This window comes from Musca autumnalis, unplaced genomic scaffold (assembly GCF_047663935.1).
Source record: "Musca autumnalis isolate F117 unplaced genomic scaffold, ASM4766393v1 scaffold_5, whole genome shotgun sequence".
Classification (NCBI taxonomy): domain Eukaryota; kingdom Metazoa; phylum Arthropoda; class Insecta; order Diptera; family Muscidae; genus Musca; species Musca autumnalis.
This window is the reverse complement of record NW_027412088.1, coordinates 149650841-149677047: the sequence shown is the minus strand read 5'-3', so window position 1 is coordinate 149677047 and position 26207 is coordinate 149650841. Positions and strand designations below refer to the sequence as shown.

The 26207-nt window shown below is 34.2% G+C and overlaps 1 protein-coding gene across 1 annotated transcript; it reads right to left on the bottom strand.

Annotated features, from left to right (window-relative positions):
* Positions 1–318: 318 nt before the first annotated feature.
* Positions 319–23007, bottom strand: Gmppa (GDP-mannose pyrophosphorylase A). The gene is made up of 6 exons (XM_073956116.1): positions 22719–23007; positions 21889–22656; positions 21356–21492; positions 21175–21295; positions 20955–21098; positions 319–565 (listed from the first exon to the last, which is right to left on the bottom strand). Exons 1-6 carry the CDS (start codon positions 22756–22758, stop codon positions 465–467), a joined length of 1311 nt encoding a protein of 436 aa, XP_073812217.1. The 5' UTR covers positions 22759–23007; the 3' UTR covers positions 319–464.
* Between the last annotated feature and the right edge of the window lie 3200 nt (positions 23008–26207).

Sequence of the window (26207 nt, the reverse complement as noted above, 5' to 3'; positions counted from 1 at the left end):
ACGACTCGCCTCGCTGTACGGAATCGGCCCATTAGTCTTTGTTGGGGTTATAAAATATTGCCACAGAAAATTGTTGGTTCAGATCCACGTTTTAATACACATAGCATTGGTTCCGCCCCATTTAAAGGCAAGATTTTTCTCTTATTTAACGAAATCCGTCCACATATTGAATCAATACTTTCTGAGACAATGACACAAAAGCACAAAGACCCTGCCTGCACCAACTAAACGACTGATGATATCTTACAAATCGAGCATCCGATCTGGTGAATTGACCGTTTTATTACCAAAAATGACACTAAAATAGAAATCTTAAAATTTTTGAATCCCTTATGTAATTGGTACATAATTAAATTTATTAAAGCAAACTATAAAAACTGCACAATAAAACTCACAGTAATTGTGTAGACAAAATATTAAAATGGCAAATTATAATAGATGCTAATTACTATTTCTTTTTTATTTTATAAAATAATTTCATTTTTAAAACTACGACTCAGCTCTTTGTGCGGTAGAACAATGCTATTTAAGAGTATCTTTTCCGAAGGCACTTGTACGAAACATCCTGAAAGAAAAATAGAAGGATACAATTAAAATCGAAGTAATAATTTAAATGTTTTTAAATGTGTATTTAAATTTAACATTATTATGTTGTTGATTAATTTTCTGTAAATTTGAAACATTTCCAAAGATATATGTATAATATTATAAGATGTGGCTTTTCCGTAGTGAATTACATGGTTTACTAGCATTCCCTGTTAGTATTCTTAGTTAACAGCATGGTTATCTAACATTATGTTATTTTTAAAAGTTTTATTTGTATTTTTACCATTTTTAGCTAACCAAAGAGCATGAAATTGTTCGTAAATAGATCCTATTTTTTATGCATTTTATTCCAGGTATTACTTTTTTCTAATTTTCAGCTTTTTTTTATTTGTTGTGTATTTATTTCAGCTAAAGTCCATACTTTGTTGCTTTTTTATATATTTTATATTTTTTATTTTTATTTTTATTTCATTAATTTCTTTTAATAGCGATTTTCGATTAACATACATATGTATATCTTCTCTTGTGTTCCGTTTTGTCTCTGTTATACCCAAAATAATAAAACTGCCTATCGACACCTCCAAATAATAGTATGCTAAGTCTAAAAAGTGAGTTTTGCAGGAGAAGCTCTCAAAGTTTGAAAATTTTTTTGAACTTCAGTACTATGCTAAGTCAATATTTGTTTATAACTTCTGTTCGGATTGACCGATCATTACCAAAATTAGACAGAATTTAAGTTAAAGGACGTTCGACACCTCCAAATAATAGTTTGCTAATTCTGAAAAACGAGTTTTGCAGGACAAGCTCTAAAAGTTTGGAAAATTCTTTGACCTTCAGTACTATGCTAAGGAAATATTTGTTTATAACTTCTGTTCGGATTGTCCGATCATTACCAAAATTTGACAGAATTTAAGTTAAAGGACGTTAAATATAAAAATGTAAAGAACTTGAAAACATGCTAAGTCGACTTAGCATACTATTGTTTGGAGGCGTCGATATGCACCTTGTCAGTTCTTAATAGTTTAACGTCTTTGACGTTTCTCTATAAACTGTTTAAGGGTTTCCAATTTGTTGAACCTAAATTTGTATAATTTGCACCATTTGCATTATTAACAAGAATTGGCGAAGATAAAAAGCGTGGCTGCGTAGCCGATATCATGGTGCAAGAAAGAGGGTTATACAATAATACCAACTGATGTCTTCATTTGCTGTAAAAACCAGTTTTTTAATCAAAAATAAATAACAAATATTTCGCTTCTATAAAGAATATATGTCTACAAAATCTTTATTTAAACTTCGCGAAGAATATTTTACCGTTTTCTTTAACATTTTGCAGATATTTCGCGCAAAAAATGTTGACAGAAAATGAAGACTACGGCCTGTATTTGCCCGAATTCGCCTTTTGGATCACCTTGTTAAATTCGCCTTGGTCGATATTTTGTTACAAATTGTTTATAGATGTTGTCTTTTTACACAAATTTTAACAGTTGTATAATTGAATATTTGCCAGATTACTCTTGTGCCACACTGAAAATAACACATGAACTTATTTTAGCTTTTAGGAGATAGCGGAGGTGAAGACGCTCCCTTTCTTATAAGTTCAAAACATTTGTTACGAGCGTGGTACTATTACTACTATCTTTTGTCGACAATCTGAAGTCAAGGCATGAATGAATATATGATGGCTAGCTCGGCCGTGGTGAGGTTACTTGACCCGGTTTATCGACTCGCAACATTAGAATTTTTCATGCCAATATGAACAACCACATTTTTCAATTATAAAAACAAAAAAAAACAAACTTGTGTATTAGCATGAGCTGAAATAACAAACAAAATTACTGGTGCCTGATGTTTTTGACACGGAAGTGCACTTCTCCCACCCTATTTACACGCCTATGGTAACATGAGCACTCGAAATTTATTTTGTTACCCCTTAAAGAGACCTTCTACCCGCTCACTTTATTTGATCTGACATTTACCTTCATTTACCGGTGAAATAATTAAAAGTTCATTTTAATGTGCTATAAAGTTTATTAAATATAATGTAAAGAGAGAAAAATTTGGCATTGTGTACAATAAATGAATATAGTTTTCTTATTAGATATACATACAGAAGTAATTGGAGGGAATTTAATATATCAGTTTCTCTTAACTATTAGTATCAATGTATGCTCATTTAAGAGAGTCAGTTCGGGTGCAATCTTTCAGCAATTTTAAAATTCGGTGGTAGATCTCTCTTAAATGTCATGCAATGGGAGATTTCTATAGCTACTTACAACTATCATACTAATAAAGAGGGGTAATTATTAAATAACAACAGCAACAACGATGATTTGAAGAATGACAGCAACGGTGATGAGATGATGAAGAACAGCAACCATGAGGAATAACAGCAACGACGATAATATGATAAACAGCAGCAACAGGTTAAAATTGATAAATAACAATAAAAGGGCAACATCGGGTTGACACCACGATTTAATATTCTTCTTTTTTTGGAGTTTCGCGAAATATTATTAATGTTGTTGTTTAATCATCGTTGACATTTCACAAGTAGTACAGTCGTTAGGTTTTGTTGTTGGTTTCAACTATTTTGCTATACGCCACATTCATCACAATTTTGTCAAACTTTTAGTTTCTTTCGTTTTATTTTCTTTACTTTTTTGAATAGCCTGTCTATTATGTTTTGCAAGGCTTTATAAATTGTTAGATCAATTAAAGATGATTTTTTGATTTCGTGCTGAATTTTTGTTGCATACATTCACATGAGGAACAATTCTTAACATGTTTTAGTTCACTGTTTCTTGTGCAGTAACAAAGCTTTTCTTTTAAACAATAGCTAAGTTGTTCTCTTTTAATGTATTACATTATTAACTTTGCATTTTAGACTTTGGTGTTATATTTTGTATACAGAACAATTCATGTTGTGGGACAGTTAATTCATTTTCTTTGTATGCAATAATCATATAAATTTTTTCTTTTGTAGTAGCCAAGTTTTTCTCTTTTTCACAAATGACACTTGCGGCTTTTTTTATTAGAATTTCTACGACGCACACCGTGGATTCAAAAACCTCACATGTCTTCGACCACCGCGAAAGTCAATTTTCCGCACAACACAATGATTTTCTTCTTTCTTTTCATTTTTTGTGGCAACCACACGACTTTATTTAATCATTCAGTTTGTTTAATATTTCTTAGTTGTTAATATTTTCTTTTGTTCATGTGGTAACGTTCAAGCAAACACAATAATTATTCTTTTCTTTACTAAGAGGCACAGTAAAAAACGCGAAGTGAGGCTTTCTTGTGTGTATCCTTCTAATGACTTTTCGCTACTGACTAATGTTTGCCGATTGTTTTGTTCATCATATTTTGTGTCACGTTTTTTGAGGATCATTCTAGATCTCTGTCTGTAGTGTCATATGTTTGTCCTTGTTTGGCAAGGTATGTCACTCATCTGTCATAAGAACAGAATATACCTGTCATAGGAAAACTGGTGATTTTTGGTGTGTATCTAATAGCGGTATTTTTTTGTATTTGGTAAAATAATGGTGCAAAGATACAAAGAAATAACCAGGGTTGACACTTATCTGGGTAATCATTATAGACTAATCACAATAGTGACGATTACTCCTGTTGTGGTGGTATGTCCGTTAATAAAAATGATACCTTTTGTTTTTTTTTGAAAAAACTCAAATCCCTAACACAACTGCTTTGTTTGGAGGTCCTGACGAACAAACAAACAGGAAAAAGGATTTGTCTGGGTTTAAATTTTTGTAAATACAAGCAGTGTGGCACGACCCACGAAAGCCGGGCATAAACCAAACATCCAAAATTCTATCAGGGTTTCAAATCATTGGCATGAAATTTGCCTATGAACTTTCCAGTTAGGTCTTCAATATCATACAAAGAGTTACCAATTCTCTTTCGTACTCGACATTTAATGTATTTTGGGGTAAATTTGGAATTTATACCCTTCTGGAAGTTGCTTAAGGTGTGATTCTTTCTGAAAATTTCTTGACCTTCTTTATACATAATGGGCTTGGTTCTGGTATTGTATGTCTTTGATGATTTCTCATGGGCTCTTTCCAAATTAGTTGCAATTTTGTCCCTTAAATTAGACAACTTGTCCGTCCTTGTAACTATGGTATCATCTCTTAACATACCAAGTCTCTCTAACATAGAATATGCTGACCCATGTAGACACATGTTTTGGCCAAACATAGCATAATATGGGGAACATTGTATTGATGTATGAAAGTCACTACGGAGGACAGCTAAAATTCGAGGTATACATGCATCCCAATTGAGATGGTGTTCTTCATTTTTCAAATAATAACGTATTTTAGAGATGATTTCTCGGTTGGCTCTCTCCGAGCAATTGGCTTGAGGAGAGTATAGTCCTGTTTTAATATGAATGATTCCATGTTGAGAGAAAAAATCTTGCATTTCTGCCGAAACAAATTGTTTAGCGTTATCGCTATGGACGTACTGGGGAACGCCAAATGTGTTAAAAATATGGTTTTGAAGAAAATCAATGACGTTCGACGAAGTTGCTGATCGAAGAGGACAAAGAAATAAATATTTAGTGAAATGATCTAAAACGATAAATAATTGTGTGTTCTTGGATTTCGAGGCTGGGTAAGGACCTAAAAAGTCACAATACAAGCGTTGCATTGGACGAGCAGTATGGAATGCCTCTCCCATTGGAGGTCTTAGAATTTGATTGGGACTTTTTATCTCCTTACAGTCATCACACTGTGAAACGAAGGCTTTAGTGTCCCTGGTCATAGAGGGCCAGTAATAAAATTGTCGAATCCGAAATAAAGTTTTAACATAGCCACCATGGCAACATGCATCATGAGCTTTTTGTATCGCTGATTTTGTTAAATTTGAAGGAAGCCACAGTTTCCATAAATTTGACTCCTCTTCGGGAATTCCTTCACGAAATTTCACACGTTTATATATGTGTTTCCCCGAAACATGTAAATCTGGAAGTTTGTCATTATCCTTCATTATGGTATCCCTAAGCGAACTATAATCTGGGGCATCAAAATCTTGTGAATTCATATCAATATCTGGTGAGTTAGGATCAATTTGAAGAGCATCCACATCAAAGCGAGAAAGGGTGTCTGGAACGACATTTAAGGAGCCTTTTCGATGCTCCATCTTGAAATCGAAACTTTGCAGTTCTAGACTCCACCTGGCGAGCCTACCATTGAGGTCCTTTAAGGACATTAACCATTTCAGGCTTGAATGGTCTGTAATAATCCGAAATGGTAATCCCTCAATATATGGCCTAAATCGTTGAACACATACAATGGCAGCCAAACACTCCAATTCGGTTACCGTATAGTTTCGTTGACATTTGTTCAACTTTTTAGATACAAAGGCAATTGGTCGTTCCCGGTTTTGGTCATCTAGCTGAAAAAGTACGCCTCCGACTCCTACCCTGGACGCGTCACATTGTATGAAAAATTCACGAGCAAAATCTGGTTGGGCTAATACAGGTGCCGATGATAGGGCAACCTTTAATTTTTCGAAACTTTCAATAGCTTTAGGTGTCAAACAAAATTTACCGTCGTTCTTTTTGAGACAATCTGATAATGGACCAGATATGTCTGCAAAGTTGTCTACAAAAGACCTATACCAGTTACACATTCCAATAAATCTTCGGACTTGCCGAGGTGATTTGGGCAAAGGGAAGTTGACAATAGCCGACACCTTTTCCGGATCTACCTTTAAACATCCTCTTCCAATTCTATATCCTAAATACTTGATTTCACTTTGGCAGAATTTGCTTTTGTTTACGTTAATGGTCAGTTTCGCATCTTTTAAACATTGCGCTACTTCACGGAGTAGAGACAAGTGTTCCTCAAAGGAAGCACTACAAACCAGGAGATCATCCAAATATATGAAAACACGCTCTCTCAGACGGGAAGGGATAACCCTGTCCATAAGACGACTCATCGTCTGAGGGCCGTTGCAAAGCCCAAAGGGCATGACACGGTACTGGTAGAGGGGTCTACCTGGTACCGCAAATGCAGTTTTCTCCTTTGATGATTCTGATAACGGAATTTGGAAAAATGCATCTTTTAAGTCTATACCACTTATATAGTGAGTATCACTTAGACGGCTTAATAAACCATTAACGTGGGGAAGTGGATACGAATCTTTTTTCGTAATTAGGTTTAGTTTACGTGAATCCAGGCATAACCTTATTTTACCTGGTTTTCTTACATTGACAATAGGAAAGCACCACGGCGAATTGGATTCTTCGATGACTCCTAATCCTAGAAGACGATCTAGTTCATCGTATACCTCAGCTTGCCTTGGAGGTGAAAGCGGGTAGTGTTTGCACTTAATTGGTGTGGCATCGCCTGTGTCAATGTGGTGGACTAACAAATCTGTGCAACCCAAACCTAATTTTTCAAATGCAGGGAAATCAAGTATCACACTTTCCAACCTAAGTTTCTGTTCAGCAGTTAAATCATGAAATAGAACTTCGTTTTGTTCAGAATGGTCAGTCTCTATGGAATCTACGGCAGGAATGATATCTGGTGCTAAAGCGTATTCACGCCAAAAGTTTAGACCAAGATATGCATTCTGACTTAGAGAAGGAACGATATAAAAGTCAATATTTTTCAAAACGCCTTTGTAAATAACTGGTAAGGTACAATGACCTAAGACATGATTCTTCGAACCGTCGGCGGTTGTAATGTAGGATTTAAAACGTCTAAGCTTAATATTGTTTCTTTCAAGAAAATCTAAACTGCCTTTGCCAAGAACCGACACACTTGCCCCTGAGTCCAATAAACCATAAATATTTTCTTCGAATATTTTGATGTTAGCAAAAGGTCGTTCGTCATTTGTATTACATAGCACAGAGGATTCTATAACTTTACGAAATAATTTTCTTTTGCTATAGCGAACTCGGCAATTTAAAATTTTCTTGGGAATATATTTGTCAAATCTGGTATTTGAATTAGGGTCATGGTCGATTGTTTCAAGAGATGATAAGCGGGAGATTTGTAATCCCGATTCGTCTTTTTTTGGGAGATTCATCTTTTGATTATTTAAGTACTCGGGGGTGGTTTGGTAGAACGAGTGTCCCCGGTAGCCAGCTCGCTCTTCTTCTGGTTTCCCAGATGGTCGTTTTTACAAGTTATGGTTATAACTCCACGTTCTCCACACTTGTAACAAAACTTTTGTCGAGTTTCGTCAGGACAGTAAATATACGAATGGCCAAGTTGAAGACAATTCCAACACTTGATTTTGGAATAATCAGGTGTGGTTCTATTTCGAGAAAATCGCATAGCTGCTATTTGAGGATCAAAATCTTCACCTAGTTCACAGTCCTCGGAATTATCAACTTCGATTTCATTAACTTGTCTTAGAGTTCGATTGAGAAAAGGTGATGGAGTTTTCGTTTCGGAGAGTAGTTGCTCAGCTCGACGAGCACAATCCCTTAATGTATTAAGACCTTTTGGCTCAGAATTAAAAAGTAATAATTTCAGATTGGGATTAATATTTCTCTTTATGATGGACATGATTCTACTATCTGAAAGAGGTTCCATTAACCTGCTATTCAGTGATAAAATTGCAGCATGGAAGTCATTGTAAGATTCTTTAGCGCCTTGTTTTCTAGTCTGAAGTTTTACTAAAATGTCATCATCGGTTTCAACGGTCCCAAATTCATCCAAAAGCGAAGATTTTAAATAGGCGTAAGAAGGGTTCTTGTTTCTTTGTAGGAACTCCCAATACCATTGCTCTGCTTTATCGGTTAAGAATATTTGGAAATTCGACATTAGATGTTCTTCAGAACAATCATTCCGTTTTCTTAAGGTATCTAATTTAAACAAAAAATCAGACGCATTACCCACCCCATTATAAGAAATTTTCCATTTCTCTAAATCAATCCTAAATTTGGTAGGTCTGACGTTGTCTAGAGTATTCCGATCAGATGATACTGTTCTAGATTGCTGAGAGGTATTTGGAGAAACGGAAATGTTATTGTTTGTATTCTGACTAAGACCTGATATTGTTTCTCTTACGGCGGATAGTTCTGATCTAAAATCCTGCATTGTCTGATGAACTGCTGCAAGCAAATCTTGATTGACGTTGTTGGGATTAGAATCACCTGTATGTTCAGAATTTGAAGCCATGTTTTGATTTTCTTCAAATCCGTACAATGTTGTGGTATTACTCAAAGAACTTTGAAAGCTATCAGCGTCTGGTATTGCTGTTTGGGAATCAGATGGATTATGAGCTGTTGGGTCAATAATGTCAGTTTTCTGTCTAACCGATAAAGTATCAACTCCTATCGAATCACTTCCAGAATTTTCAAATCTATTTAGGGACAAGTCCTCTAGGGAGAAATTAATGCGTCTTACGCAATTTGTTTCCCCGACGTTTAACGTACCGGAAGTCTGTGGATTATGAATGTTTTCCAATGATGCACTATTTGGCGTATTTAATCGTCTACCTCTACCTCTGGATTGATTTGAAGATGGTTTACTTACTCGAGAAGTACCACTTCGTAGTTCCATTACAATTCGAACGAGAAAAATAATAAAAATTGTGTTGCTTTTTGGTACTCGATTTAAGTATAATCAGAGAAAAATGTTCATGTGGTTGAAAAGATAGAAGTATTATCATGTGATTCTTAAATTTGTAAATGTAGTTTTTTTGTTTTTTTTTTTTTAAATAGGTATGTCAAAATCCAAATCCGGTTAATGTCAGATCAATTAGTGGTAAGAAGAGGTCTGTTCTAAAATATGTCCTCTAGCACTTTTCCCCAAAGTGGCATGGACTTTATTTTGAACAAAACACAATGTTCAATCGGTTCATTTTCTAAATACATAAAACAGATGCCTATTGTGTTGTAGGTTAGACATTTTCTGATCCTTTTGAATATTTACACAACTGGTTGATAACCTAAATGAATGACTTAGGCCCACAAATTTTAAATCTCCTCCCATTAATCGCAATATGACTCATTAAAATTAAATTCATTGAGCACAGACTAATAAATGTAAAGAAATTTGTCCCTCAACTATGCCCGTTGCCATATCTATTGCAAGGTAATCTTAATGTTGTTGAATTAAGAGAACTGACTCATAGAATGTCACACAACAATGTTAAGAGCGTTGAAGATTCACAAAGGTTCAGAAAGATGTAAACAAAAAAAATGTGATTTAGACAATCCTATTCTTCACTGGAAAATCTTTCCTCACATCTGTTAAAATAATGTAATTTTGTTTCAATACAATCTCATGTCAAATTAATAAAAAATTTGCCGCACATGTTAAAAACAAATCTTCTTTTAATACTTGACTTTGACGTCAGCCAACTGAATATGTTAAACTCTGCGCTTTAAATTAATCTAATATAGTCCACGTTGGTGGAAATATTGTCTTGTTTTTGTTTCGTTGGGCGCCATCTATGTTACGAGCGTGGTACTATTACTACTATCTTTTGTCGACAATCTGAAGTCAAGGCATGAATGAATATATGATGGCTAGCTCGGCCGTGGTGAGGTTACTTGACCCGGTTTATCGACTCGCAACATTAGAATTTTTCATGCCAATATGAACAACCACATTTTTCAATTATAAAAACAAAAAAAAACAAACTTGTGTATTAGCATGAGCTGAAATAACAAACAAAATTACTGGTGCCTGATGTTTTTGACACGGAAGTGCACTTCTCCCACCCTATTTACACGCCTATGGTAACATGAGCACTCGAAATTTATTTTGTTACCCCTTAAAGAGACCTTCTACCCGCTCACTTTATTTGATCTGACATTTACCTTCATTTACCGGTGAAATAATTAAAAGTTCATTTTAATGTGCTATAAAGTTTATTAAATATAATGTAAAGAGAGAAAAATTTGGCATTGTGTACAATAAATGAATATAGTTTTCTTATTAGATATACATACAGAAGTAATTGGAGGGAATTTAATATATCAGTTTCTCTTAACTATTAGTATCAATGTATGCTCATTTAAGAGAGTCAGTTCGGGTGCAATCTTTCAGCAATTTTAAAATTCGGTGGTAGATCTCTCTTAAATGTCATGCAATGGGAGATTTCTATAGCTACTTACAACTATCATACTAATAAAGAGGGGTAATTATTAAATAACAACAGCAACAACGATGATTTGAAGAATGACAGCAACGGTGATGAGATGATGAAGAACAGCAACCATGAGGAATAACAGCAACGACGATAATATGATAAACAGCAGCAACAGGTTAAAATTGATAAATAACAATAAAAGGGCAACATCGGGTTGACACCACGATTTAATATTCTTCTTTTTTTGGAGTTTCGCGAAATATTATTAATGTTGTTGTTTAATCATCGTTGACATTTCACAAGTAGTACAGTCGTTAGGTTTTGTTGTTGGTTTCAACTATTTTGCTATACGCCACATTCATCACAATTTTGTCAAACTTTTAGTTTCTTTCGTTTTATTTTCTTTACTTTTTTGAATAGCCTGTCTATTATGTTTTGCAAGGCTTTATAAATTGTTAGATCAATTAAAGATGATTTTTTGATTTCGTGCTGAATTTTTGTTGCATACATTCACATGAGGAACAATTCTTAACATGTTTTAGTTCACTGTTTCTTGTGCAGTAACAAAGCTTTTCTTTTAAACAATAGCTAAGTTGTTCTCTTTTAATGTATTACATTATTAACTTTGCATTTTAGACTTTGGTGTTATATTTTGTATACAGAACAATTCATGTTGTGGGACAGTTAATTCATTTTCTTTGTATGCAATAATCATATAAATTTTTTCTTTTGTAGTAGCCAAGTTTTTCTCTTTTTCACAAATGACACTTGCGGCTTTTTTTATTAGAATTTCTACGACGCACACCGTGGATTCAAAAACCTCACATGTCTTCGACCACCGCGAAAGTCAATTTTCCGCACAACACAATGATTTTCTTCTTTCTTTTCATTTTTTGTGGCAACCACACGACTTTATTTAATCATTCAGTTTGTTTAATATTTCTTAGTTGTTAATATTTTCTTTTGTTCATGTGGTAACGTTCAAGCAAACACAATAATTATTCTTTTCTTTACTAAGAGGCACAGTAAAAAACGCGAAGTGAGGCTTTCTTGTGTGTATCCTTCTAATGACTTTTCGCTACTGACTAATGTTTGCCGATTGTTTTGTTCATCATATTTTGTGTCACGTTTTTTGAGGATCATTCTAGATCTCTGTCTGTAGTGTCATATGTTTGTCCTTGTTTGGCAAGGTATGTCACTCATCTGTCATAAGAACAGAATATACCTGTCATAGGAAAACTGGTGATTTTTGGTGTGTATCTAATAGCGGTATTTTTTTGTATTTGTAAAATAATGGTGCAAAGATACAAAGAAATAACCAGGGTTGACACTTATCTGGGTAATCATTATAGACTAATCACAATAGTGACGATTACTCCTGTTGTGGTGGTATGTCCGTTAATAAAAATGATACCTTTTGTTTTTTTTTGAAAAAACTCAAATCCCTAACACATTTTCAAGAAATTTTTCATAGTCTAACACAAGAGTAACTGAAAATTTTTTCAGTAACATTTAGCACATACATGTCTCAATTGAATTTCAATTCAGGCAATGTAGAAAATTCCTAAAAAATGTGTGAGAATTAAAAATGATTCCAAAATTTGGGTCACACAGCCCGTAGCAAACTTTTAAAATTATAATTAGATATTTTGTAATTACATCATTTTTGTTGCTGCATAAATAATAACTTAATAGTAATATTGATAAGCAATTTTGTTAAACATTATTAGCCTTGAATATAGCCATGGAAGAAGATTACAAAGTGCGACGTAACGTTTTTTTAAACGTTGTTGGAATAATATGTGACAGGTTGTCACAAAATATAGCCAGTAGATTTTTTCCTTTTACAGAAAGGCCGTCTGTAAACATATCGCTCATTTACTCAAAGAGTGACATAACTCAAAATATGTGTGTTTCTAAGATAGACTTCCACTTTTTCTTGTGTCAAATTTTCATGCTGATATCTCTAAAAATCGACGAGTTATTTACTAAGGGTTTGGCAAAATTCAACAAACAATTTTTGAGGTTATGAAGCACTAAACAACTTCCAACCATGCTTGATCTTGAACAGCAATTTAGCACTGATATCTAGCCAGCTGTTTGCAAAATATGGTCCAAGTAGTTATTTTATTTTTTGGGTAATAATCTTTTTAAGTTCGGAAGTCAAATTTCAATCGCCAACTTAAAACTTTTTTCTCGAAACTGGATTGTTTGAGATGTGTCCTTCATTGAGTAAATGAGCGATATGTCGTCCTATGTCATCCTTTTCAAGGAAGATGGACAAGTCAATGTTTATTCTGTCGTACAAACCTCATGTATAGTTTGGTGGCAAAGATGACTACTTCCAAGTCTGGTTCTGCTGAAGAGAGGTAAATTTCCTCCATTGAATATACTTGAAATACTTAATTTAAGAAGTTATGGCCAAACGAAAAGTTATTCACGTAGTAATCTCGTACTTACATACATACACGCAGAAAAATATATGTTAGAAATATGTTTGGATCCAAACAATTATTTTTTTGTGTCCAAACAAATATATGTTTGCAACATTTTGTAAGATATCTCAATTTTATTTGTTTGGGTACCAACATATTTTTTATGTTAGAACATATTTTTTATGGGTGGAGAGAGGATTTTTGTCAAAGTGAGTAACAACAGTGCTCTCGCGGCTGCACAATGCTGTTTTATAATAAAGAGCTGTGTGTATGTTATAATAGAAGTAGAAGCGAAGAAGGTGGCTTTGGTGGCTTGTATGCGTCAAACACGTGTATTTCTTGTTTTGTTGTTGTTAACCAACGCAGCAAGCGAAGAGGAAAAGATGGTATGAATTATTTTGTTTTTTCTTTCTTCAGAGCGGTAAAGTGAGTGAATAAATCAGTGTTTTGTGTTTTCTTAAAGAAATTGTGCTTTTTAGTAAATTAAATGCCCAATACATTTTATAATTGAATCGAAAAGATATTTTTTTTTATTTTTTCATAAACGTTACAAATTAAACTCTTACACTAATGTAAATATTTGTTTCGAAAAAATAAGATTTACAGCATGATTCATATGAATCGTCTGCTGGAAATTTGAGTTCTTATTTATAACTAGTAATTAAATTCGTTTATTAACACTTTTCTGTACTTTAAAGCCTCATTTAAATAGTTGTATATACTATACCAGGAAATATCTTCACCACCATTTAGTATGAAAATAACTTCAAGTTCATATAGCTGGATTTTCTGAAAATATGTTTTTCTCAATATGTTGAAAATCGGACAGCGACCAAGGAAATGTGTAATTGTTTCTACTTCTTGCAAATTACACAGAGAACAGATTTGTTGACTTTCTGATCGATATGTGGAGCCATTTAAATTTAACATATGTACTTCCTCTTGCACGCATTATCAGAGATATTTGATTTTGGGTGTAATTATTACAACAATAAACAGGACCAATATCGTAATTTAGTCTTTTATAAATTCTAACACTTGTATTCTGTGGATTGGTAATATTATTTATGCATTTCTGTTTGATATTTTCCAACAGCTGACAACAAATATTGTTCCACGCACGTTTGCTTTCAGCTGCAGTTTCAGCACGCATATCATTTTCTGAAAGCATCGTTTTAAAATGCTTGTACTAGGAGATATTTTTTTCCATAATTTTTAAGGAGAGTTTATATGGCAAACGATGACCTTGCATTTCAAATAAGCATTTTGCTATATATTTCAGATATAGAGCGTATGTATAGAAGAATCCTTCCTCATAACCTGTTTCAAGGGCCAGAATATAGTTTGGTGTATGTTCTGGCAATTTCAAAATTCTGTTAATAAAAAATCGATATAGTTTGGGCACCATAGCTTTGAATAGATCGGCAAATTGAGAGAAATATTTTCCATTTTGCAGGTATAGAAATATTGGGTTTTGCAATGAAATCTTTCCAGGTTAAGTTCAGACATGTTTTTGATGCATTTGTTTTATATTCGATGTGTTTTGTTTTTGTGTTTTGTGAAAGAAAGTCTGGGTGTTAATATTATACCAAGATATTTGTATTCGTTTACAATCCTGAGATACTCTCCTTTGTACAACCATTTCTCGTTTTCCGCCAATCTACCGCTCCTTCTAAAAACCATAATTTCAGATTTTGTTTGATTGACTTCCATACCGCACATATCGCTATATCTCGATAGATTATTTATCATTGCCTGTAAAGTTTCGACATCATCTGCCAGTAAAACGATATCGTCTGAATACATCAGCAGACGTATATTAATTTCATCCACACAAAGACCACCTCCTAGAAAATCATGTAAGTCATTAAGGTACAGTGAAAATAGTACAGGCGACAAAAGACACCCCCGTTTAACTCCATTTCTTGATTCAAACTGTTTTGATAAATCGGTACCCGTCCATGCAGATGATTTGTTCCACATATACACATTTTCTATAAAGCGAAAAATTTTTGTCGACAGGCCTAGGTTATGTAGTTTGTATATGAGGTATTGTCTTGGAATCGTATCGAACGCCGCTCTAAAGTCGACAAAAAATGCATATACCTTCTTTTTTTTCTTCCAACTTAATGTTTACTATTGATGTAAGATTAAATACATTATCGGCAGTCGAATACCCTTGCCTAAATCCTGCCTGGAACTCATTTAGTATTTTAGATCCATTTATCCAATCTGTTATTCTGGTATTAATCATACCCATAATCAATTTGGCAATAAAATTCATAAAACTTATACCTCGATAGTTACTCGGATCGTTAATATCTCCATTTTTGTATATTGGATATATCACATTTGTGCGAAACATATCAAAATTTGAGAATATTGATTACATAACCTCATGAGAAACTCGTCTGTCCCGTTCATAAAAAACTCGTATGTTATTCTATCTTCTCCTGGGGCTTTATTCTCCTTTAGTTTGGAGAGTTGTATTTTGATCTCCGCTAAACTAAAGTCTTTGTCGAGATTTTCATTTTTCGTTAATACAGGAGCATAATGTATGGAAGGTGTTGGTCTACCTGTATTTAAAAGGGATTAAAAATGATTCTTTAGGGCTTCAGCTGTAATGTGGCATCCAATCTCATTCTGTTTCTGCCTGATTTCATTTGCCACTTTCCATCACGATCTGCTATCCGAAATTCTATCCAATCTTCTTTCTAAATCGACATAATACTCTACTTGTTTCTTTTTACATAGATGCTGGTACTCTTTTCTCTGTAAGGTGTAAGCTATTCTGTGATCGTTATGTTTTGTGAATCTGTAGACCCTCAAAAGTTTCATCAACTTCTCCCTTAATCGCAGACATTCATTATCAAACCATCCATTTTTGTATTCAATCTTTTTTCGATGTGATATTTTAGGATACGATACTGTAATAATTTTAATAAATTCCAACAAAGACGTATTTTCAGATAATGATCTCATATTTTCCTGTAAGGCTGCTTGATAGCTATTTTTATTCTGAGGTTTCCAAATAAGTTTCGGCAGAAGAGTCAATTTATTTGTATCTCTCTTTTCCTTTTCATTCTGCAGTGTAATTGCAAAAGGCCAATGATCGGACCAAATTTGATTATCGATGGAAAAGGACTTTACATTTGGGATTATATCAAATGACACAGCACATAAATCAATGACAGAACTTCCATTCGTATTTGCGAAAGTAAAAGGTCCATTTTCATCTCCCTCAATTCTTCCATTTATTATGACCATACCATTACTATTACAAAAATCGATATACTTTTTTCCGTTCGCACTGATTGTCTTATCGCTAGAATTCCTTTTATGGCTTATTTGGTATTCTGCCACCATCTCTTCAGGGAATTCTTGGTCCTCTCCAATTCTTACATTGTGATCGCCTATAACTATTTTCGTTGTATCATTGCCCTCTACTGTTTCCTTTAGTTGTTGGAAGTCTACATGCCAATTTGCCGTTCTCGAATCGAAAAGGTGAATGGAATTATTTTATTGGACAAAGAAGATATCGCACTTAATATTGGTAATTACATACATACATATGTATATTTGAAATAGGGTACATCAATATTTATTTATTACATAATTATTTAATTCCAGATGCCGATTCCCCGCTAATGATTTCAACTTAGAGGAAAATGTGTTTTATTTCACAACTAAGGAGAAGCGTTCAACGATGTTTCTATATATTTTTTCTTTTTAAAAGTGTGACTATTTACTAATTTTTTATTCAGTTTTTTTTACCCTTCGTTTACACATGCAAGTGGCAGTTCGAAAAATACCAATACACTCACACATATTCACTGCCACACCAACTATCAACCTCACTGCCGATAAAATTTCCTTGTCAGTAATCAGAGTAAGTGCATTGAAAGTAATTTCAATTTTTTTCCGAAAGTTTACACATGCAAGTGTCAGTTCGAAAAAATTGAAGTTACGGCTATAATATGTCTACACAACTGTCTGTAAGTTACTTGCATGTGTAATCATTGGGTTATTAACCCAATCAAAGCACTTACATTGATTACTGACAAGAAAATTTTGTCGGCAGTGAGGTTGTTAGTTGGTGTGGCAATGAATATGTGTGAGTGTATTTGTGTTTTTCGAACTGCCACTTGCATGTGTAAACGGGGGGTAAAGTGTGTTATGTATTTCTTTGGAATTTTGTATGTTGTCGCCTTTCAATAAACAACCACCATTTATAAGTGTGTATATATATATATATATATAATGGAAATAGCCAGTGAGAGCAAGTGAGCATACATTTCAATGTGTTTTACATTGAAATTTACGCTCCCTTGCTCTCAGTAAGCGCCCACTGGTGCATGTGTTTTTTTTTGTGGCTTTTGGGTTTGTATTTGTTTGCACCCAAACATATAATTTGTTTGCACCCAAACATATGTTATGTTTGGGACTGCTTGCAAACTAATATATGTTTGCTGCAAAACATGTTTGGGACATATGTTAGAAAGGTCTTTTTTTCTACTTCTACTTCTGTACATATCGCTCCTTTACTCAAAGATTGGCATAACTCAAAAAATGCGTTTTCTGAGTTAGCTATTTCTATTTTTTCTACGACTTCTACTTGTATCAAATTTTCACGCCTATATCTCTAAAACTCAACGGGTTACAGTTGATTTACTACAAGTTTGGCATAATACAACAAAAAAGTTCTTTTGAGTTTATGAAGCACTAAAACACTTCAAATTATGCTCGATCTAGCACAGAAATTTATCACAGATATCTGGATATCTCTTTACAAACAATGGTCCTAGTAGTTATTTTATTTTTTGTGTTATAATCTTTTCAATCGCCAACTTAAAACGCGTTTTTCTCTAAACTTGATTTTTGGAGATGTGTCACTCTTTGAGTAAATGAGCGATATGTTCCCACAAAATCCCCGAAGGGACAAGGGAGACTTCTCTCATATCAATGAGTGCACGCCGATTCATATTGGGCTCAATGATATGAGTCCGAACGGCGTGTTCTTACGACACTACTTGTAGAGAAGTTTTACATGGCTGAAATACTCTGGAAATGTCGCGAACATTACACTAAGGGGGAATTTGCTTCCGTTGAAAAGTTGATGTTGCCTGGCCTGGGAATCGAACTGCATAGCTTCTGAGTTCAAGGCGGACGTGCTAACCATTGCACCACGGTGGCCCTAATCTCGTACTTACCAATCGATATTTTTATACCTCCAGACTTTATAGGTTAAGGTCCAAAAATGGGCCTTATCGAAGTAATGGTTTTAGACCCAAAGAATGTTTCAGACAATTAAGAGTCGATTTAGCAAAGTCCGTCTGTCTGTCTGGCTATTGCGCACGACAACTCTCGAACGGATCAACTGCTTTAACCCTAACTTAGAACCTCGTTATGTGTTGTCCAAACTTAAATCAACCTCAAAAAATGACCATATCGTTTTTCCCCACAAAGGGGACCGATTTGGTCCAAACTTCGTAATATTCCAAGCATATTTATATAAGGTAGATGCATGAATTACAACAACTAACAAATTTAAAAAAACAACATTGTAGTTATTGAAAATTAAAGCTCTGTTCCAGAACTAAAAAGTTTTTAAAATTTTTACCACTTTTACACATTTTGCGTTCCGTACACAAAATTTATAGCTCTGTTCCTTTACGTGCAAGAATCTTCAAGTTTTACCACTTTTTACTCGAAAAGCGCTCCTTTACTTCAGACACCATACAATTCATATGGTAGCAGTTTACAACTTTTGCTACTTTTGCCGGTTTTACCACTTTCAAAAGTAAAAGAACAGACCATATATGAAAATCTTTTACGACTCTTACAACTTTTACCACATTATAAAGTACGGGAACAGGCCATAAATGTCAAAGAAAATATTGAATAATAGGACCGTTCAAAAATTTTTCTCAGGAAAAACATAATAACATAAATATATAGCATTCAGAACTGTCGTGGGTCATTTTTAGGATGAAAACAATTTTTCGAAGTTCCAAATTTCATGAGTAAACCCTATTACATCTTGAAAACCAAATTTACAAAAAAAAAAGTAAAAAATACAGCTGATTGTCACTTCTACCTTATAAAAATGTGCCTTGATAATTTTTTTTCCAAATAGAGGTCACGTCCGAATGTGGAATAAACCGGTCCACTCGGGTATCTCCGACACAAAATTTCTCAATATAAGCACATCTGTAGGATCGTTTTTAATTTTTTTTTTTGCAAAAGTTTGCCTTGCGGCCCCTTTTATGGCGATACATTTTTTCGGGGGGAAGTCTATACTTCCTGAGATAATAGTCTATAAGCTCAAAAAAATCCTGGCGGCAATATCTACAATGATTGATGAGCTGCACAACATACGAAATGAGTATTCGATGTAGGATGTAACCACAGATCTTTTGGAGTTAGTTGAGTAGGTTTGCAGGGCAGTTGAAAAGGTGCAGTGTGACGTGCGGACCTGTGCCGCATGTTGGCCAGATGTTTTGCACGGTGTCATCGATCCTTGTCTTATAGGAATTCAAACGGATGCACCATCCCGAGCGTAGTTGAGCCAAAACTAAAATGGTTTGTCGTGGCAGCTGAGGCTACTCAGCTATTTTTATTTTTTAGTGGAAAACACTAACCTTAGCCGATGGAATTGGTCTCCCGAAACAGGAAGCAGATGAAGAAGGACTAACCGAATGCGTTCTCTCTAACCCAATTCTTGCCGTAAATCGGCAGGCTAATGGTAGGAGGGCTTACCACGGATCGATGAACTTCTTCAGTGTGTCTAAAGGACATATTGATCCAGATCTTATTCGACATAATACTTTCCTCTTTATCCAGTCACGCTCTGGGACTTCGACAAATCATTGGTTGTAGATATTCTCATGCACCAAACATGATTGAAGTGCCTTAGTTTTCGTAGCAGTTCTGCAGATGACAAATTTTCCGGTTATTCGCCGCTTGGTCTGCCGAACAGGCACGGCCATAATCTCCGTTCAATACGTGGAGCAATCAAACTGCTCTGCCAGCTATATTCACGTCTGTTCACTACCAGCTCTATTCACGTCTGTTCACTACCTAGGACGGAATGTCGTGTGTATTGAAGTCCATTAGTTCCCTATACAAGTGATACAGACACCTATCAACTCTACCTCGACAGTTTTACACTTAAATGATATTTCAAACGATATTAGTCTGTGATTCCTCACTTCAATTTCTGGCGGAATCGATCCTTCCATACGGTACATAGAATCTATATCGTTCATCTGGGTTGTTTTATTTTTAGCAGCATCTGAGTGTAAATGTTTGCTGATAGGTTTATTATCTATCTAAATAAATCATCGAAGGCTAAAGCAGATCACAACTTGGATCCATTTTCGCAAAGATCTCCTTTGACATATTGAGTACAGTCAAGGTAGGATACTGATTTCTTTAAAAGGAGAGAAATTTCAACTTGTCTCTTTGGTAATGTTTGTGGAAAACAGGTGTTTCTTTTACACAGGGTTCCCTTACTTCATTCACCCTTTTCATCTCGCCAACACTCAAATTGAATCCAGAATTGAGCTTGGTATAACAATCCCGAACATATTTGGATTCACTTGTGTGAAATGTTTAGGTTTTGATTTTAATGGCATTCATACCTCATAAATGTTGTTGAATACAACCTTCATGGCCTGTTTCGAATTCAAATTCGTTCGAATTACTACCAAGCTCCTGTTGTTGTAGAAAATATTTGTTTGATTAAATTTAAAAATGAATGAAATATTTTTTCAAAAAACAGAAGTTTGCTAGTATTTCGAACGAATTTGAACTCGAATCGTCGTAGTGAAACTGACCATAACAGTCCCCTTTTATGTAGATGCTTCTTCCTTTTTTCATAATACTCACCTAAAATTGTTATGGATGGATTCAATTTACCCTCCTTATTGAATAAGGGAGGATTTTCCATTTTGGCGAAAGGTTTATTTGGATCGGGATCACTGGGTGTACCCTCAACACGTGACCATTGACCGATTGTGGAGCCGCGACCAACTATTAAAATGTAATTATAGAGAAAAAGATAAGAAAATGAATAAAATTGATTTGCTTCACGTGTAATATGACTCACCAATTGAATGCAATATCAATGTGTGATCTTTAATAACAGCATTTTCCAAAATAATTGACTCGCGTATTCTAACACCAGGCCCAATTGTAACACCTGGGCCAATTGAAACGTTGGGTCCCAACTAAAAATGATAAGAATTTATTAAATATTGGCTACAAAGAATAGCCTCAATGGCACATACCACAGCCGTGTGATGAACCGTGGCACTTGGATGTATATGTACATCCGGATATATGGTACATATAAGATTTCCATCACTTTCAGCATGTTTCACACCGGCATTTGCCAAACGTTCTGGATGGGTCTTGCGGTATAGTTCTGAAAAAAAAACAATTTGATTAGAATGAATACTATTCCTGTACTCTGACCTTTCTAAGGCTTATATTTCGGATAGACAAAAGATGTAAGTTCGTACTTGTTTTTTGAGGATATAGATATTCAATCCTTCGTCGAATATTATTTTAATTAGACTTTCAATTTAAAATTTCACCGAAAAAAAAAATTAATGACTCATTTCAATTACCTAGATTAAGAGGATTGCTTCAAAAGAATACTTGCAATGAAAATGATTTGAGATTCGTTGGTCTTAAAGAAATTACTAAAAATTAGCTCCAGTATTACGAAGAGGTTAAAAGCTTTACCCGTTAAATACTCATTTCATCAATTTACTGATTCAATGTAATTTCTAAAATATTGCCGTTTAATATTCCTTACCTAAGTAATGACGATTAGCATAGATCGCTGAACCGGCTGTCTTCAATTGTGACCACCAGTTTGGCACGGGCATTGCATATAATTTATCTGTACCAGCCAATGGTGTTAATACTTCCTGTTCCCATTGTATGTGTCCTTGATCTTTGCCATTACCATTGCTACCAGTAATACCAACATAATTTGTACCATTATATTCCTGCACCCTAGAATGGAAAATTTCCGCCAATTTTCCAAATATATCCATGGAACAAACATAAACACCACAATTGATAAATGTAGAAACATATGATCCGGGCTTTTCCACATAATGGGAAACTGCACCAGTTTCACGATCAAATACCAAACAACCATAATGTACAGCTTGCTGACGTGTTGCTTCTGTACTCATAATTGTTACTAAAGCTGTATCCGGACGTTGTCTATGGAAATTATAAAGTTCCTGTAGTGGAAAATCGGCACAGACATCACCGTTTAGAACAAAGAATGCCTTAGGATTGCCAGCCCGGATTTGATCGCGGAAATGATACATGCCTCCCGCTGTACCCAGTGATGTGAACTCTTGCAAATAGCGTATATTGATGCTATACAAATTTTGCATATCGGCAACAAAGTTCTCCATCTGGGTTTGTGGATAGTATCCAATGATGAGAATTTCTTTGAGTTCGGGTAGACGCAAACATGCTTCGATATGATGTTGAATAATGGGTCGACCAGCTACTGGAAACAAAGGTTTTGGTGTATCCAGCGACAATGGACGAAAACGGGTGCCTAGAATAAGTGGTGAGGAAAATAAGTAATTCTCCATCGAATTTCAATGGGAAATATGCTACCTTTTTGTGGACCTCCAATCAGTATGACAGCCTTAATCATTTCTAGAACTTATTGCTCGTTCTCTAAGAATAATGAAATATTTGTGCTGCTGCCCAGATACGTGGTATTAAATGACCCGGTCGATGTATTGTGTTATCTTTATTTTGTAGGTGACAATGAATGTACGGTATGTTCTGAATGGTTGTTCTATTTGTTTTGATTTTTTATCATAACTAAAATCGACTTTTAACAAAAATTGTCGGCTGCCGGAAGAAAATCGACTAATCGACATATGTTCCAACAGTAGACTCCGTTTTATTGTAATTTTACTAATTATTCCGCATAAAAACAGCTCAGCTGTGGTTATAGGTATCTAAAAATCGTTGTTTGTTAAAAGTGTCGGCTAAAGGTCTGTTTGTGGTAAAAATCGTAAAAGTTGTAAAAGTCGTAAACGATTTGCATATAAATTTTGTGTACGGGAACGCAAAATGTGTAAAAGTGGTAAAAATTGTAAAAACTTTTTAGTTCTGGAACAGAGCTAATTTGTACAAAGTCCAATAACTTCTTGTAAACGACTAAAGGACTCGTCACCTAAGAGGATTTCTGGCTTAATTCATTATTGGTACCCTACCCGCCTCTGGCGAAATAATTTCTATCACAAATAAAAAAGAGTGTATACATTTCTAAAAATTTGTTATAAAATAAAGAAATAAAAACTTAAGTTGCGAACATTTTTACTTTAGTTCACGAAACGGAAATTTTTAATGGAGTGGAGTGCAGTTGGAGTCCATGTCGAAAGCTGAACTAGTGATGGGAGGGCAACATAAAAAACCTTTAGGATGATGAAAGAAAATCAGATGCACTTGGATTAAATGGAGGACGGAGGAAGTAAGCTCAAATGTGATTGAATTTAATGCAAGCTTTTTTAATTTTAGTTTATAGCATTTCCAACTTAAATGAAACCTTTTCCAAATTGAATGAAACCTTTTCCAAATTAAATGAAACCTTTTCCAAATTGAATGAAACATTTTCCAAATTAAATGAAACCTTTTCCAAATCAAATGAAACCTTTTCCAAATTAAATGGAACCTTTTCCAAATCAAATGCAACCTTTTCCAAATTGAATGAAACCTTTAATTTTTTAGAAAAAGTATACAAAAGAAATTTGTTTTTAATGTTTTTTATTTAAAAAATAGTCTTACGTAACATTATTATAAAAAGCATGTTTTTATATTTATATATTTATGAACTACAATTTAAATTATCGTTGATTTCTATAACATAAAAGAATATTTCATTTACTTTATCTTTCTTTGCAAACTTACACTAAAAACAAACAAAAAACATAATATTTGTGTTCACCAAAGATTTTTAAATGAAAATAATCTGAAAGGCAGGATTTAGGTTTTAAAAAATGCAGGTAATAAAGAGGGCTATTTCATATACCTAATGTAGTGGTTCACGATTTGCTGCCTGTGAAATTCTCATCACCATGTCCATAACATAATTGGAGCAGCCCTGTTGATTAAGCTGCTGGATACCGTGCTCAATCACTTCAACAATGTTATGATCGATTGTCAGATCGCGAAGCTCCTCTCTAGCACAAAACTTAATTTTTGAAAATTCCTTTTCTATGGGGTTCAACATAGGCGAGTATGGTGGTAGAAACTTCAAATGACACCTGTTCGATTCTATCAATGTCTTGATGTTCTGTCTTTTATGGATTTTGGCATTGTCCCTAATTATAAATGAATTTTCCAAGACTGGAATTATTCTTTCTACAGTCAACCAAAAAAGTCTACATACACCCTTTAAATCTCGGGTTTTAAGGGTAAGGAAGCATTTTTATGAAAATCCAAGTACATAGTTCTATCTCATATTCCTAATAAACAATATTACATACAACAGAAATATATTCCATAATACGAATAACGGTAAATTCTATAAAAATTAAAAAAATAATAGGGAAAAAGTGTACATACACCCAATGAAATATTAAGATTACCGTAAAATTTATGGAATAAGCAATACAAATTTTACATTTTATTGCTTTATCGAATATCTCTGGTTGTCTAAGATATATTTTAGACAAAATAGGAATATATTTGTGCTTTAATTGGCGTTATTTAAGGTGAGACTTCGCGTATAGCTCGTTAAGGCGGACCCTTGCAGATATCTTTGAGTTTGTCAGTCTGGTAGTTTATGAAACCCCAGGAAATACAGTGGACTAATTATTTTGAGATCCTAGAGCGCTTTGAAGTTGTTTTTACGGATAATATATGCTCTTGAGCTTCGCTAAATATACGAATTCCTGAGGTTTCTCATTAATTTTATAGTTTTCACAACATTTTAAGGGGCAAATTGCATGCAGAAGCTTTCGAATTACCTTGTAATAAGGTCTGGTACAATCCTCGAGCATCCATTGAATAAGCAATGTAAAAGTATCCGACATTTATAGCGCTTCAAGTGACCCTAACGATCATAATACGAGAGCATACTAGTTAACACTGTAAATTTCATACAAATTACATGTATTCTTTGGTGGTGCTTTTATTTTGATACTTTGGAAACTTTAGGAGCGGGTTTGTATAATAATATTGTACATTTCTGATTGAGTTAAGGTCCAAACATTTATTACAAGGTAATTCCAAGATTCTTTCTTGTAATTCGACCCTTGGAATGCTGTGAAAACTATAAAATTTATGAAAAACTCAGGAATTCGCATATTTTGCGAAGCTCAGGAGCATACAGTTAGTCAACTATATTATTGCAAACGATGAGTCGTTAAACATTTAGATTTTTAATTAGGAATTACTACAAGAAATTCTTTCAATAATGTTGGGTTTTTTGTACGTATCTGTTGATTTACCTGTTAATGACAACATCCAGCCAAAAAATGCAGAAATCGGTCGTAAATTACAAAAACAGCGGACAAAAAGTATAGGTACCTGGTTTTTGTGGTGTCAACTAAATAATTGCAAAATGAATGAATGTGCAATAAAATCGTGGGATTTTCACAGCGATTTTTTTCAATTAAGGATTTTTATGATTTTATGGTATGTGGACATGTAAACCCATAATTTTTCATCATAAATTAATTGTTCTGTGTGTAACATAGGCGGTATATTCAGAAAAACAGAAACTCAGGTAAACGGAATTCGGAAAATATGCTACATTTGGACTATTCCAATATAATAATGGTAAATCCGCCAGAGAAATCGCTAAAATCACCTCTCATAAGCTGATAACTATATGCAACATCATATACCGCACGGAGAGAGAAGGCAGGTTCAAACTTAAGACGTCACATTGTAGGCCAAAAGTAGTAAATCCACGAATTGGCAGGAGACTGATTAAAGAAATTGACGAAAGACCCCAAATCAGCAGCAGATAATTGCTTTTTCTAATCAAAATAGAATTTGGAGTAAGTGTTTCACATGGAAAAGTCAGAAAAGTGCTACATAACAACAAGCCTTGATCATGAGTGACTAGGTAAAAAATATTGCCCT

What these genes read in the sequence shown, in the direction of transcription:
- Gmppa (XM_073956116.1), bottom strand. Translation starts at nt 22,758, where the DNA reads ATGATTAAGGCTGTCATACTGATTGGAGGTCCACAAAAAG. An exon ending in TGCTAATCGTCATTACTTAG is followed by an intron (nt 21,493 to 21,888) that starts GTAAGGAATATT and finishes TTTTTTTTTCAG; the next exon opens with AACTATACCGCAAGACCCAT. An exon ending in ATTGATATTGCATTCAATTG is followed by an intron (nt 21,099 to 21,174) that starts GTGAGTCATATT and finishes ACATTTTAATAG; the next exon opens with TTGGTCGCGGCTCCACAATC.